Genomic DNA, 15,038 nt, shown 5'->3' on the forward strand with positions numbered 1-15,038 from the left:
TGCCACGTGCCCGGGGTGCTGGCACCATCCTGGCTCTGACCCCAGCCCCACTGTCATCCCCAGGGCTGGGCTGGTGCCGAGCCGGAGCTGCCCGTCCATCACGCACGGCCCCCGGCTGAGCAGCGTGCCCCGCACCCGGCGGAGAGCTGTCCACATCTCCATCATGGAAGGTAGGGCACGAGGGGGGCCCTGCCACCACCGGGGCTCGGGAGAGGGGCACACAGACCTGTGCACACACACACACCCACACGTGAACACCCGTACACACATGCACACAATGAGTCTGCAGCCCCGGTGCCTTGTCCTCAGAAAGGCTGGTGTGTCACCAGGCTGGGGCAGGGAGTCTTCTCCCCATCCTGGAACTGAATCGGGGTGGGATGCACTGGGAAGAAGGGCTGGCAGAGGGCAAAACACTGGGAGCAGCCCTGGAGCTGCCCCATAGGGCTGGGAACATCTCTGTGGTGGTGCCACTGGTGACAGCAGTGTCTGGCTCCTGGTGACACTGGGGTGACACGGTGTGGGGTGGGTGTTGGGGGTGTGTCATGGCTGAGGGAAGGTGCACAGAAGTTTGTGAAGATGCAAAGAGATTTGGAAAACAGGGATGCTGACGAGGGACCTGGGATGGCCCAGGAGCAGGGGGGAAGGGGTGGGTGCCCCCCTGGCTGTGCCCTGTGCCTGGATGGGCTGTGGAGCCAGCCCTGTCCTGGCACAGCCACACCAATCCTGCTCCCGGGCTGTGCACAGGGACAGGGACTGCCTGTCCCAAGGGACAGGATTTAATTCCACTGAGGAATCCCAGGGCTGGCGTCTGTGCCGGTTTTGGGGGTGGAAGCGGGCAGGGTCACCTCTGCCACCCAGTTACATGTGACACCCTCCCCGACGTGCAGTTGCGAAGCAGCCAGAGCATGAAATCATCTCCCACCATAAATCACCCTGAGCTGGTACCACCCCTTTGCTTTTCCTCACTCTCACTTCTACTCGGTGCCCAAAATAGCCCTGCCCCCGGGCCAGCAGCCCCAGTGCCACTCATAGCAGCCGTGCTGGAGGGCGAGCGGCCGTCCCCGTGCTCCTCCTGTCCCTGGGCCACCATGGTGAAGTGCCTGGTAAAGATTAAAACCAGGGTCAGCGTCCACCTGTGGCTCATCAACCACTGCTGCCGGGGGGTGCGGGTGCGGGTGCTGGCCCTGGGGCCGCGCCTGCTGTCCCGGGCCCTGGGGATCCTGCCGCTGCTGCCGGCTGTGCCCAGCCTCGGCCCCGATGCTCCAAACGGCCCCGGGGACGCCCATGTGCCAGGTAATGCTGTGCTGCCAGGGCTGGGCTCTTCTGGAGTGTCTCCAGGGCTGTGGTCCCCGTGGTCTCCCGGTGACCACAGCCCCAGGGGCAGGCGGGATGCAGGAATGTTGGATGTGGGATATGTGTGGGGGGAAGTGGGCTGGGGTCTCTGGTGCTGGATGGACCCTGGGTTGTTACTACCACAAAGCAGCTCTGGTGGTGGGGCTGGACCCCCATTTCCCGGGATTCTGCTGTCAGTGCCATGGAAGCAGATGGCAGGAGGGTTTGTGTCTGGGGGGTCAGCACCGCTCTCATTGCAGTGACGAGCTGGGAACCCCCTCGGTGGGTGTCTTTCTTGCCAGGGAACCCCCTCGGTGGGTGTCCCCCTTGCCAGGACGCAGCAGGTGCTGTGGGGGATGTTCACATGAGATGGGAGAGCACATAACTGTCGGGGTGAGAACGTGTTCGCTCCTCACCGCCCGGGCTGCCCCCGTGCCCGGGTGGCAGTGGTGCTAAGCCGGGCTGAGCCGGGGCAGCCGGGCAATGTTTACAAAGGAGGCTGCAAAGCCCCGGGAATGTGGCTGGGTGGCTCCTGGTGCTTCACCCTCCCCGGGGCCAGGACACGCAGTGACAACACTCCAGGGTGCTTTGGTGCACTGTGTCCTCCCTGCAGGGACAGGTCCAGCCCCGGTCCCCCTCCAGCTGCCAGCAGGGTGGCCCTGGGGGGACCCACTGGTCCCCACCATGATCTTCAGACCCCCTCCCTGGTGCTGGGGATGCTGCGATGGCAGAGCTCCTACCCTGCCTGCCAGAACTGCCTGAAACAAGTCCCACATTTGTGGGGATTCTTGGAATTTGGAGAGGACTTGGAATTTGTGGGGGCGGGAGTTCCTCGGCACAAAGGGCTGTAACTCAGCCCAGTACAGGGCTCCGGGCTGGCACAGGGGGCTGGCACACAGCTCTTCCCATGGCTCCTGCTCCTGTGTGTGGATGTAAAACGTTTGGTTTGTGGTGCATCATTAGAACTCAGAGCAGTCTGTGCTGTGGGGGTCTCCTGCATGTGATAGGGGACATCCCCCTGTGCCAGGCCAGCACAGCTCTCTCTTTACACACCTCCCACAATGGGGTCTCCCAGTTTCTGCTCTGAGGGGGGTAGGGTCTGTTCCAGGGCTCCCACAGCTGCTCAGCTCTGCTGCCCATGGGGACTCTGGCTCAGTGTGATCCCTCTGTGCCTCTCTGAGGTGCAGATGTTTGGTGGAGGAGGGCTGTGCCAACCAGGGGGTAGATCTGTAAGGATAAATCCGTATGGATAAATCCCCAAGTTTGGCCCCATGGGCTGCAGCAGGCTTGGCTGTGTACAGCCGTGCCTCAGGGAGAGCCCAGCCCAGCTCAGGGCTGGCAGGGACCCACCAGCTGCCCCAGTGTGGCCCCCGGGCTGTGTTTGTGCCCCCCACCCCTCCCTGCACCCTCTGCTGTGCTGACCGTGCTCCCCCAGCTCATCCCTGCCCATGTCTGGGTACTGTCACCAGCTGCCCACGGTTCCCCTGGTACCAGGGGCTGGCGGTGCCAGTGGCAGAGGGGCCCCAAAGGTGCTGCAGCAGCCGCCAGGGGGGCTGTCACTGTCACCTCGGGGCAGCTCCAGCCCGCGGGTGGTTTGTGATGAGCTGCCGACAAGGCCGGTCCAGGCTCAGGGCCAGTGCTGGTGGTGATGAGCCACGTGGGTGTCAGAGTGTCAGCACCGCGGTCACGAGCTGTGGCCAAAGGGAAACAACCACCACCACCAGCATCCCGGGGACAGCGGGCTGGGGGCTGTGGGGGCGGCTCCCAGCAACAGGGAGGGCCCCCCCCCACCCCACTGAGCACCCCCCTCTTCCCCCTCCCCTGTCCCCCCAGGCCTGGAGTCCCTGCGTGACAGCGCCCACTCGACCCCGGTGCGCTCGGCCTCCCACGGCGACGCCTTCGCGGGCCCCGGGCGGGGCCGCGCCGAGAGCAGCGAGCGGGTGGCCGTGATCGCCGACGAGAGCTACAGCCCTGCCGACAGCGTGCTGCCCACGCCCGTGGCCGAGCACAGCCTGGAGCTGATGCTGCTCTCGCGCCAGGCCAACGGGGCCCCGTGCAGCATCGAGGAGGAGAAGGAGTCGGAGGCGGGCACGCCGGCGGCGGAGGCGGAGGTGGGCGAGCTGCGGGCGCTGTGCCCGGGCGCCGGCGGCCTGGGGCCGGCACAGGCCCAACAGGTGAATAAGTTTGTTTTAAGTGTCCTCCGTTTGCTCCTTGTGACAGTTGGACTCCTCTTTGTTTTGCTCCTCCTCCTGATCGTCCTTACTGAGTCCGACCTTGACACTGCCTTTTTCCGTGATATCCGCCAGACCCCCGAGTTCGAGCAGTTCCATTACCAATACTTTTGTCCCCTCAGGCGATGGTTTGCCTGCAAGCTCCGCGCCGTGGTAAGCCTGCTCATTGACACCTGAAGGCAGGAGGCACCATGGGGGCCTGGGGAGAGACCTGCCGCCGTCCCCGCGCGGGACCCGCCGGGCACACACTAACCCTCCCTTCCTGACCCAGAGCCCGGCGCGGCCCGGGAGGCGGCTTTCCGGGAGGAAGATGAGGGTGGGCGCAGCCCCCGGAGCCTCCTCCTCCCCATGTCCAGCCGCCCGCTCCCACCCCCGGAGCCCGCACAACACTTCCCGTCCCGATCTCACGCGCATGACTTGGGAAGCACCGAGCAGAGAGGAATTCATTGCTCTGCCACCCCCCCGCAGAACCGGGGCTGGCGGTGCCGTTCCGCAGGAGCTTTAGCAATGGTGCTACTGAGGTTTAATTTAACACTCGTGTACTGTCACGGTATTCGATCCGCACTGTGCCCACCGCCCTCCACGAACCGCTTGGCAGAGCCCTCCCTGCTCACCGGAGCCCCCTCCGAGGTGACACACGCCGCGATGCTCTTGGGGACGCCCCGGTTCCCCCTCTCCCCACGGCGCAGCGATCGGAGCCCTCGCCCTGCTGCGGACTCGACCCTTCGCCACTTTTTTAAGCCTTGAAGCGTCGGTGCTCCCGAGGGCAGGGGAGCACAGGCAGCCAGGGAACGCCGGGCACGCGCAGCCAAGCCTGGCATGGAGCTGTAGTGACTGTCAGATTTATTGGGAAGACCTTTACCCTCCGCCAGTTGTACCTGTTTTGTAAAAAAAACAAGAAAAAAGAACAAAAAAAAAAAAAGAGACGTTTCAAGGTCTATTTTAACAAGGAAATGCTATTTTGTTATGGAATCTAATCCAGTCTTTTTTTACTTTATGGATGGGGTGACCGTGGGTGCCGGTACCGAGTTGTTCCCAGTGAGCAAATGGTTGAGGAGCAAACGCTTCCGTAGGACAGGAGCCCAACGCCAGCTGAGCCCTGCTGGGTTTGGGACAGAGAAGGAGCTCTGGGTTTTGGACTCTTCTGAAGAGGACAGAAGTTCAGGCACGCAGGTGACACTGAAGAAGCCAACGGACACCATTAGCCCCAACTGTTCTTAAGCAAAAGTCAATAAACCCGACTCATCGTGCTGGTGACAACCCCCAGGACCGGTGATCACCGGGAGCAGCAGCCCATCCATAGGGAGCAATAACAGCCAGTTCTGGTAAGGTTTGGGTGAGAAGCTGGACATATTAGCAAAAAAAGAGAAGGCAAAAACAGTTGAGCAAGTTTAATTTCATCTCAGGGAGAGATTTTCCGTAAGCTGGGGCCATAACTGCAGTTTTACAAAGCCTGATGTCCGTGTTGTCTGTGAGCATCCACCACCCACTGCTGAGCGGGACGGTGGCGTTGGGCCAGACCGGGATTGTTGTCACTGCAATAAGGGGAGAGGTCCCGTTTATCGACGTCTGTCGGGGGGCACAGACCCCACCCAGGCCATGGCCACGGCCGCCCGCTCACAGCACGAGACCCCAGGAGGGCCTGGGGCCCAGCCCCGGCTCTGGAGCAGGCAGGAGCCCTCCGGGAAGGCTCCAGGAGGCGGAGGAGTGATTTTTTTTCTTACATGATAATCCTGTTTTATGCAACATAGCAAAATTAACTCTTAGTGTAGTGTTCCTACCTCAGCCCGTAGCGCTGGTGTTTCTATGCAGTTGTGCTCCTCCCAATGCTGACATTTTTCACCCCGGGTTAACGCTGCAGTGTCGTCCTTCCTCCTCCTCTTCCTCCTCCTTCTCTTCCTCCTCCTCCTCACTGCAATGTTCTGTGTGATGTGTGACAGCACAGCTCCATCCCATGCTCCATCCTCTTCGGACACATCCTCCGAGTCCCCTCCTGGGACCTTCCACCCGGCTTTCCTCGGATAATGCTCCGTCCCAGCCCCAGGTCACCTCTGCCGTTGTCACCCAGCGTTTTACTTCAAAACCACGAGAACTGGTGATTTTCCGTTGTATGTTTTCCCGTCCATCCCAGATTCCATCGCGTGTTTCAGGCCCTGTTAGTTTTACCCGTCTTTCTATCAAAATGTTGTTTCCGTAGGTTCTGAGATCAGAAACCCGTCAATCTCGTCCTGGCATACTGCATCTTTCAGCAGTAGACAGTAAAATACCTGAAAATGTGAATTTCTTAGTTTTCATAAAGAAGAAAATCTAGAGATTAACCTTTCATGTGCCAAATACTGTAAGTTACATCCTTTTTTCCTTTGAAATGTACCTTTTTCTACATATCCAATACCTTAGTTAGCATAAAATCATTGGTGCCATGAAAAGTATTTTTAAATTTAAATAAATATTTAAATATCATGAAAAGTAGAGTTGGGATGAGCTTTGTTCAGTATTTCTGGTGCTGGTGCTGATTTTTTTCTTTGAGTAAAAACTCAGCTCAAACTGTGATGAATTTGGTCTTTTAGCAGTGAGGAGCAGGCTCAGGCCACGGGGAGCAAGTGTTGCTGCAGGTGAGTCCCTCACACATCCCTGCACTGTTGGGACACAATTTTTACAAATGCACCTGGAATTTTGGGCCCCTCATGACAAGAAAGACGTGGAACATGCCCTGAGAAGGAAACAGAGCTGGGAAAGGGGCTGGAGCAGCTGAGGGAGCTGGGGGGGCTCAGCCTGGAGCAAAGGAGGCTCAGGGGGGACCTTCTGGCTCTGCAACCCCCTGACAGGAGGGGGGAGCCGGGGGGGAATCGGGCTCTGCTCCCAGGGAACAAGGGACAGGAGGAGAGGGAACGGCCTCCAGCTGTGCCAGGCTGGAAATTGGAAAAATTTCTTCATCAAACGGATTGTGCAGCCCTGGCACAGCTGCCCAGGGCAGGGGTGGAGTTCCCATCCCAGGGTGGATTTAAGACACATGGATGTAGCACTTGGGGACATGGGTTATAACGTGTGGCCTTGGCAGTGCTGGGGCAGTGCTGGGGGACTCATTGGAGGCCCGTGGGTGCAGAGGCTCCACCCCACAGAGCTGCCCTGGCTCCAGTGCCCTGTGGCAGCAGCTCACACCGAGAGCTCCCTCCAGCCCCAGCAAAAGGATTTATTTAATTACACCCCAGACAGCTCAAGGCACAAATGCTGCTGAACACACATGGACATGGAACCCTTCAGAGGTGATGGACAGAGCACACCAGTGCTCCAGCTTCACTCATGGAAATCATTAAGAAGTTTCTCACCCATGCTGCAAGTGCTGATCCCATGCTTTTTCTTTTTTTCTTTTTAAATTACTTTGTCACTGGGGAAAAAGATCGGTTTTGGTACAAATGTCCCAGCAGGATTTATTTCCACTGAAGATGCGAATGCCCAAAGGTAGTTTAAAGGATTTATTTATTTATTTATTTATTTATTTAAGGCTTTTAAAACACAATTCTGTCCTGAGAAATAACAGCCAGCTTTGGAACTGCTTGGATAGACAAAGTTAATGCAAAAAGGGGAAAAACTGTGCATCTGAGGCACCACTTCTACTCTTTGAATACGTGAAGGCGGCCGCTGGAGTTCCCCCCCACCAGGATGTTCTGACTGGGGTGCACGACGTTGATGGAGCACACGGAGGTGAGGCAGTCTGCGTTGCAGAAGGAGTGGAGCAACTTCCCCGTGTCCTGGAAGACACTGATCTGCCTGGGCTGTGCCATGGTGCCCACCAGGAAGCAGTGCTCCTGCTTGGGGTCCCAGATGGCCCTGAAGCGGGTCAGCCAGCGCCCCGTGTTACAGTTGTGTCTGCAGGGGAAGTAAAAGAGAGAGAAACATTCCTCCCAGTGAACCCACGACTGAATCATCCTTTATGTCCTATCTGCTCCTGCATCTCCTAAACCCTCAGCACCTGCACTGGAGAGATCACCCTGCTCAGATCCCTGTCCTGGGATGGGCAGGATGGGACAAGAATCCCAGGAAGGGCTGGGTTGGAAGCGACCATGAAATTCATCTCACTTCACCCCCTGCCATGGGCAGGGACACCTCCCACCAGCCCAGGTTGCTCCAAGCCCCATCCAACCTGGCCTTGGACACTTCCAGGGATGGGGCAGCCACAGCTTCTCTGGGCAACCTGTGCCAGGGCCTCCCCACCCTCACAGGGAAGGATTCCTTCCCAATATCCCATCTCTCCCTGCCCTCTGGCAGTGGGAAGCCATTCCCTGTGTCCTGTCCCTCCAGGCCCGCAGGGAGTGGCCACACCTCGGCCCAGGTGTGCTCTGCTCACCTGATGGAGCTCAGGGCTGGGATGGTCGATGACAAGGACGTGGTGTTGTAGACCCTGGAACACAACAGCACCTTAATACAATGTACACGTGCCAAAAAGACAGGATGAGCTCCAGCCAGACCACCTGGGAGCAGCACAGACACCCAGCTGGGACACGGGCACCAACATCCCAACTGGAATTACTGGATGTGCTTTGTGAATTGGATTTGCTTTCAGCTGGAACTGCAGCCCTACCCTTTCTGAGAGCTGCTGGAGGAGAGGTTGGATAGGCCAAACCCAGCATCCCACCCACTCCTTCACCTCCATGAACTTGGGATCCCACCCCCCAGGGCAAAAACGCTGCCGAGGTCAAACTAAATCAGGCAGTTACCTAAATTATGGCCACAAAACCACAAATGAGAAACAAAAAACTCCAATACAAGCAACTCACGGCAGCTTAAATTATTAAACAGTAGGCTACTTACAAAAGAGCTGATATTATCATCATTTCAAGTGCCAGCAGCTAAAAATAAACTTCTGAGCACTTTGTGTTCATGTTCATAAGGCAAGTTTTGGCTGGCTTTTGCTTGGTTGGTTTCATGGTTTTGGTTTGGGGTTTTTTTGGATATTTTTTAAAGATTAACAGTACCTGTGTAATTTCACTTCTCCCTGTTAAACATCCTCCAGAAAAATGAGAATTAGGAAAAAACCCAACCAAACAAAGAAAAATTAAAAACTACAATTAAAAATGTTAATGCAAATAAACCTTTGACAGAAAGTTCTCAGTGACAGGTAACGCAGAGAGGTAATAATAATAATGGTGATGAAGTTGATGTTTTCCATGAAGATTCTTCCCTGCAGAGCCTTACCTCAGCTTGTCATCAGCACACACTGTCACCACCCTGCTCCCAGTGACAGGTGAGAAATAGGCCGAGGCCACACTTCTGGTGTGTCCTGTGAGGGAGCTCACGGGCTGGTTCCCCTTGGGCTTCAGGTACCGCACGTCGAAAACACAAACGTCCCTGCAACAGGTGCCACACGGGAACACTTCACAGCCTTCACTTACCAAAACAGCTCCAGAGCCACAGCAGGAGCACCAAAACCAGCCCAACCAGCCCCTCATTAAAGTCCCTCTGTCTGCCAAAGCCCACTAAGGCCCATCTGCCCCCATTTCCAAAAGGTGAAGGGAAGTCAAAGCAAATCCCATTTTAAATCCTGCTAGGGACCGAAAACTTGTTTTCTAAAAAGACTGAGACAGCTTTGAGGATACACTGAGTCTGACAAACTGCTCATCCCCAGCTCTCCTGCCCTCCTGCACCCTTCAGAGCCCACCCTGGAGCCCAGGCAGACAGACCACTGGAAAGAGAATAACCAGTTCAACTTGAGCTACGTACACTAAGCCAGCAGCCAGGAAATACTGTTTGTTCACGGGGTGCACGTGGACTGTCCGTGTCTTCTTGAAGCCAATGTCTGCAGAGAGCTCCGCCGACGTTCCCGGGGTCCGTCTGTCCACCACGGCCACGTCCCCATCCCAGTGTCCCACTATGGCAGTGGAGGCACTGTCTTCCAGGAAGTCAAAGGAAGAGAAGTTTTCCTTACTCCTGCAGATCTGAGCACAGGGAAGGTCAAATGGTACCAGAACTGTACAACAAAACACACTAACTCTCCCTTGGGTTTCATCCTTGCCCTCTTACATTCACTAAAAATGCTACTGAAGCCTGTGTAATGTGACAGCTCCAGCCTCACCCAGCCATGCAGGTAACCCTTCCATGAAACAGGTATGTGTTCCAAGGGGAAATAATTAGGAGCTAATTAACCATGCAAACCAGGCCGGCAACAGCACACTCCAAACTTGCTGTTAGAGCTCCTACAAGGCACTGTCACCTCTGTGTTCCAGCAATCAAAGGGCTGTTGGCTTTGAGCACACACTGAGCGAGGATTAAGGATACTTTTCCCTTCTCCAGTGCTGCAGAAAGCTTTAATCAGGTGCAGAAATGTGAACTTGGCTCCCCACAATTAGGGAAATCAGCATGAGGATGTCACCCCATGCTATCCCCTGGGGATATCCCCCTGCTCTCACAGCAGCAATCAGAACAAGCACAATGGTGCTGCAGGAACACTCCGTGGCTCAGCTCTCTGGGTGTGCAGCTGTGCTTGTTCCACCAGCACTGATGCTCCTACAGGTATCACAAGGCCAGGTAACCTGGCATAAGCTAAACTGAGCAGGTTTTTCTTCCCCAGCCTCTCAAGACATCATCTTGCAAGCATTTCCCTCAAATAACGACCCCCTGGACCTTCCTGCCCAAGCACCTGCCTGCCTGCAGCCCTGCTGAACTCACGGTGCCTGGAAGGGCTGGGGCAAAAAAAAGCTTTAAGCTGTAGTAGGTTGTTCCCTTCCCAGCACTGGAGCTGATCAATGCAGCTGTGCCTGTCAGAACACAGCACACCCTGCTCCAGGGAAGCTGTGGAGACAGACACAGCATTCTGTCTCCTGAAGGCTGAGGAAAGCAAAGGCAGCTCATGGTTTATGTTGTTTTACAAAGCTCTTTTGGGTCGTTTGTTTGCAGTACTCAGTTCTCCCAATCACTCTGTCACTGTTTAAAGGCAATGCCTTGAGGCACACATTGCTAAGTATGGGAAGAGGAAATTAAACTCAATAATTGCAGCCCTCTGCAGGAAGGAAATTGGGAGAATCTGGGCTGTTCTGGGTTTTGGTGAGTAGGAAACATCTCCCTATTTTTGTGATGTTAATTAACGGTTAATTCACGTGTCCTTGTGGAAACAGAACTTTGAGCTTTCTTGCTAATAAAAAGACCAAATAACTTGTTACAAGCAGACTAAACCTTCACAGCAGTGCCCTGGAGAGATCTCTGAGGAGGCAGCACTCACTCACCTCGTCAAAGACAGCCCTGGTGACATCGCCACAGCGCAGACTGTCGGTGCTGAGGGACAGCAAGTGAGCAGGGTTGCAGGGAGAGAAGTGCATGCAGCTGATCTGGAGATTGTGGGGGGTGAAGATGTGGGCTCCTTCCTCAGACCTGCAGCTCTGCAAAACAACATTCCACAGAACTGGGTGTCGTTATTTCTATTAGTTACTGAGCTTTGAAAGTAAAGTCTCTGGTTTTTGGATGTTTCTGGGAGGAGGCAGAGGGTGCTGGATGTGCCACACCAGGCTGTGCCCCACCTGCACCCAACCTGTACCACATACCTGTGCAGGTGAGGAGCACACCAACCACTCACCACATTCCAGAGGCCAAGGTGCCCCCACTTGTCTCCAGCTGCCACGAGGATGGTGCTTTCAGAAGGGTGGATGGCCATGGAACACACTCGGGATTTCACCACCTTCTTGATGTTCTCCTCGCTCAGCACCATGCTGCTCAGGCTCTCCTGGTACCTGGAACACCACAGTCACCAAAGATCACCAAAACACTAATTGGAGAAGGAAGGGAAGTGGACAAGGCCCAGTTTTAGCTGCTGCTCCCACGTTACCTCTCTATGTCAGGTGTGTGTCTGTCGGCATCACTCGCTTTCAGCTACAGACACAAGGGAGATACTGATCAGAATCAGAGCCCAAGCTAAATGACTTTATCCAAAAGTAACTCATTATAACTAATAATACCTCACTTATCCTCAGCCATGTGTTCAGTAAAGCCTCTGTCCGTTTACTGTCCTCTGCCTGATCCTCTGGAATCATGGGCACAGGTCCCTCTGGAACCTGAGGCTGGGATGACATTGGCAATTTTTGTAACTCAAACAAACGAAGATCACAAACAGGCTGAATAGGTACTTTCCCCCCACCAGACATTCTAAGAACATATCTAAAAAAACCCCCAGGAAACAAACAGTAAAAAGAAAAATGTTGATATCAAAACCTTATTAAAAAGATAAAGAGAATGTCACTGAGCACAGAAAAACTGCCTCCCTGGGTTTTCTGCTTTCCTGGTACTCCAACAAGACCTGTATTACAGATTCAACTCTATTCTACAGCTCCATGGAAGACTTAAATTCCCATCTCTCAGAGCAACATAAATTTTACTTGTTGCTCTGTCACTGCTTCAAAAGGAGTAAACATTTCAAAGGAAAATAAACCAGATCAAAAGCTACAACGAAATAAACAACAGAGTAATAAACCTTAGAGTTTAGGGCTGTTCAACCCCATGGGCTGTCGATGTGGAATGTTTTACCTCAGGACCCTTCTGTGCATCCCAAACTGCACTGTGTCACCTGCCTGAGGCCCAGGGCATTGCCTGGCTCGTGGCAATTGTGGAGAGGCCCTGGAGCGTGACAGAACTGACCCTTCACTGCTGTCCCCGGGTCAGACAGACACCCCAGGGCTTACAAGCCCAGCAAAGCCCAGTGCCACCAGTCAGCGCCAGCAGCACTGGTTTGATAGAGCTGCTGTGCACACACACATCCTCCAGCCCTTCCCATCTCACATATTCCTCTGCTCCTGGCTGGGCAGGTGTCTCTGATGCAGGAACTGCCGACGGCTCCACCCTGAGCAGGCGCATGGACCGTCGCCGGGCTGTGTCATCCTCCACCTTTTTAGGCTTGGGTCTGGAACAATGAAAACACCCAGATACAGAACATGAGTCCCTGCATTCAGGGACAGGCTCAAGGGTACAGCTGGGACACAGACTGACACCAGCCCCTGCAGGAGGGATGTGGTTCCTTTTCCTCTCAGTGGCAGCGAGGAACACCACCACAAGCACTTTGCAACGCACACACGTCCTGCACCTCTATTTTCCTACACATCCCTTTATTTTCTAACACATCCCCCACTGTCGCTTCCCTTCCAGCCCTCCTCATTTATTATCCATCCTGCCACCCACCCACTGAGCCATCCTTTCCCACCTTCTCCCATCATACAGATTATTCTTTATTTGGGCTTCAGCTCATTTTCTGCTTGGCCTGGCACTGGTTTGGCACTGCCAAATGTATTTTCTTCTGCACTAACTGGTTACCCTCTCCCTTATACCTTGTTCTTCCCCTCTCTTTTTTTTTCCCCACACCTTTTTCCAACATTGGTTTTCATCCCACAAAAAGGGATCAGGGATATAAATTTCATCTCCTATTATTTTACCTTTTGGTGCCATGTGGTTGTCTTCTGGTTGCAATTTGGTTAAGTCTTGCAGCTGACTTAAAGAGAAAAAAAAAGATTAATATATATATATAACAAGCATAAGGGATTAACCTGTATAAAATAGAATTATTTCAAGGCTGCAATGAACCCTACTGCAATTATTTACAATAAGAAAAAAGAGAGAAACTGTGGCTGTCCCATTCCTGGAAGTGCCCAAGGCCAGGGGTGGAATGAGATGAGCTTTAAGGTCCCTTCCAACCCAAACCATTCCAGGATTCTGTGATTTTCATGGGTTTGCTCACACACCTACCCCAGTGAGGGAAGGGTTTCACACCAGGAGGGATGACAGTGTAATTATGAACATTTAGAAAGTGCATTTTGGTGCTATTTAGACTCTATACAAACCTCGTGCAGCTTTAGAGCAGCAAAGAATTTAGCATTTTCTGTAATGTTCTTTAGTCTTTTCCTTTCATAAGCTGATAGGTGAGAGTGTCCATCCTACAGAAAGAAAAGCCAGTTACCCTTCACTGTACAGTTATGTGGCTGCAAAAGAGGTCCTAGGCTCTGAGTCTCTGAACTGATAATTAAAGTGGTTTGATATATTTGTAACAAACATAAAACCATACAAATTGAGGTGATGGTGTATCGACACCAAAACCTGTCCACACAGGTACAGCTTGCTTTACAAGACTTATTCTGGCATTAATTCTGTGAAAAGAACAGTCCATCAAAGTTTTGCTAGAATGAAAACAACAATGAAGAGACTCAAAACCTTAAAACTTCAGTCTTACAGCAAACACTGTGCATAAATGGAATTCAGTCTTAGATCATTTTTGTCTCTCATAGGGAAGGTGGACTCAACAAGTTGAAATAGTAAGCTTAATGTCTTTTTTATATAGCGGTGCCCAAAACAATATACTCTGAGCATTTTGTGCGTCCCTCAGACATTGTGAAAGGGTAAAATGAGCGGGTACACTGCCAGCCAGAGGCTAAAAACAGGGGGAAAAATTACATACAGAGAAAAGACACTTATAAATTGTACTTGTACAAAGATAAGAACCGGGGGCCGGGCACTCACCGGGGCCGCGTCTCCGCCGTCGCTGCCGTCGCTGTCCGCATCCCACAGCCCGTCGTGGCCGCGGGCGGCGGGGCTGGGGCCGGGCGGGGACCCGGGCGGGGACCCGGGCGGGGCGGGGGGGCCCGCGGGCTCCAGGCGCAGCCTCTTGGCGGCCGGGGCGCTCGGCAGCCACGGGGGGGGCAGCGGCGTCAGCAGCACCCGCAGCTGCAGCACCGGGGCCGCGCTCGGCGGGGGGGACTCCTGGGAGGGCGGGAGGGAACGGGGCTGGGCGGGGACCCGCGGCACGGCCGGGCACTGAGCCCGGACCGCCCCGGGCCCTCTCCTGACAGCCCGAGTACCCCCGGCTCCCCTCTCCTGCCAGACCCAGGTGGCCCCCGGCCCCCTCTCCTCACGCTCCCGGTCCCGCCGGGTCACCTCCCCTCACAACGCGGTGGCTCCCGGCCCCTCAGTTCTCACACCCCGGCCCCTCCTGCGGTTCCCGGTCCCCTCGCGTCCCTTTCCCTCGCGGCCCCGGTGGCTCCCGGCCCCGCTCCTCACCCCCCCGGGCTCTCCCCTCGCAGCCCCCGCCGCCCGGACCTGCAGGCGCTGGCGGGTGTCCGGTGCCCGCTCCTCGGGCTCCCGCGGCGCGGGCTGGGGCAGCGCCATGGCGGGCACGGGGCGGAGCGGCCGCTTCCCGCCCGCACTGGGGCGGCCCGGGCGGGTCCCGCCCTCAGAGCCTCCCGCCCGCGGCACCGCCCGGGGCAGGGGCAGGGGCAGGCCCGGGCTCGGCCGGGGGGACTGGGGAGGGATTCCTGCCTGGGACGGTGGGCAGGCCCTGGCACAGGTTGCCCAGAGAAGCTGTGGCTGCCCCTGGATCCCTGGAAGTGTCCAAGGCCAGGTTGGACGGGGCTTGGAGCAACCTGGGATAGTGGGACGTGTCCCTGCCCATGGCAGGGGGTGGCACTGGATGGGCTCTAAGGTCCCATAACACGAGTCAGTCTTGTGTTCTGT

General features: G+C 55.3%; 2 protein-coding genes across 2 annotated transcripts in view; one reads left to right on the forward strand and one right to left on the reverse strand.

The window, feature by feature from the left end:
- FRMD5 (FERM domain containing 5) overlaps positions 1-6,029 on the forward strand; it is a 75,045-nt gene extending 69,016 nt beyond the window's left edge. The window contains exons 13-14 of the mRNA XM_027666743.1: positions 64-170; positions 3,166-6,029. Of these exons, the coding sequence (XP_027522544.1) occupies positions 64-170; positions 3,166-3,740 (682 nt within the window). The 3' untranslated portion in view covers positions 3,741-6,029. The remainder of the gene's footprint in view (positions 1-63; positions 171-3,165) is intronic.
- A 992-nt stretch (positions 6,030-7,021) lies between these two features.
- Positions 7,022-14,693, reverse strand: WDR76 (WD repeat domain 76). Its single transcript, XM_027666699.1, has 13 exons — positions 14,625-14,693; positions 14,049-14,462; positions 13,376-13,468; positions 12,971-13,026; positions 12,324-12,444; positions 11,507-11,608; positions 11,377-11,420; positions 11,128-11,281; positions 10,781-10,933; positions 9,282-9,496; positions 8,757-8,909; positions 7,909-7,962; positions 7,022-7,430 (listed from the first exon to the last, which is right to left on the reverse strand). The coding sequence occupies exons 1-13, from the start codon at positions 14,691-14,693 to the stop codon at positions 7,175-7,177; spliced, it is 1,884 nt and encodes a 627-aa protein (XP_027522500.1). The 3' UTR covers positions 7,022-7,174.
- Between the last annotated feature and the right edge of the window lie 345 nt (positions 14,694-15,038).

This window comes from Corapipo altera, unplaced genomic scaffold (assembly GCF_003945725.1).
Source record: "Corapipo altera isolate COAL_440 unplaced genomic scaffold, ASM394572v1 349, whole genome shotgun sequence".
NCBI classification, from domain to species: domain Eukaryota; kingdom Metazoa; phylum Chordata; class Aves; order Passeriformes; family Pipridae; genus Corapipo; species Corapipo altera.

What these genes read in the sequence shown, in the direction of transcription:
- WDR76 (XM_027666699.1), bottom strand. Translation starts at nt 14,693, where the DNA reads ATGGCGCTGCCCCAGCCCGCGCCGCGGGAGCCCGAGGAGCGGGCACCG. An exon ending in ACACCCGCCAGCGCCTGCAG is followed by an intron (nt 14,463 to 14,624) that starts GTCCGGGCGGCG and finishes TTGTGAGGGGAG; the next exon opens with GTGACCCGGCGGGACCGGGA. An exon ending in ACGGCGGAGACGCGGCCCCG is followed by an intron (nt 13,469 to 14,048) that starts GTGAGTGCCCGG and finishes TTCTTTCTGTAG; the next exon opens with GATGGACACTCTCACCTATC.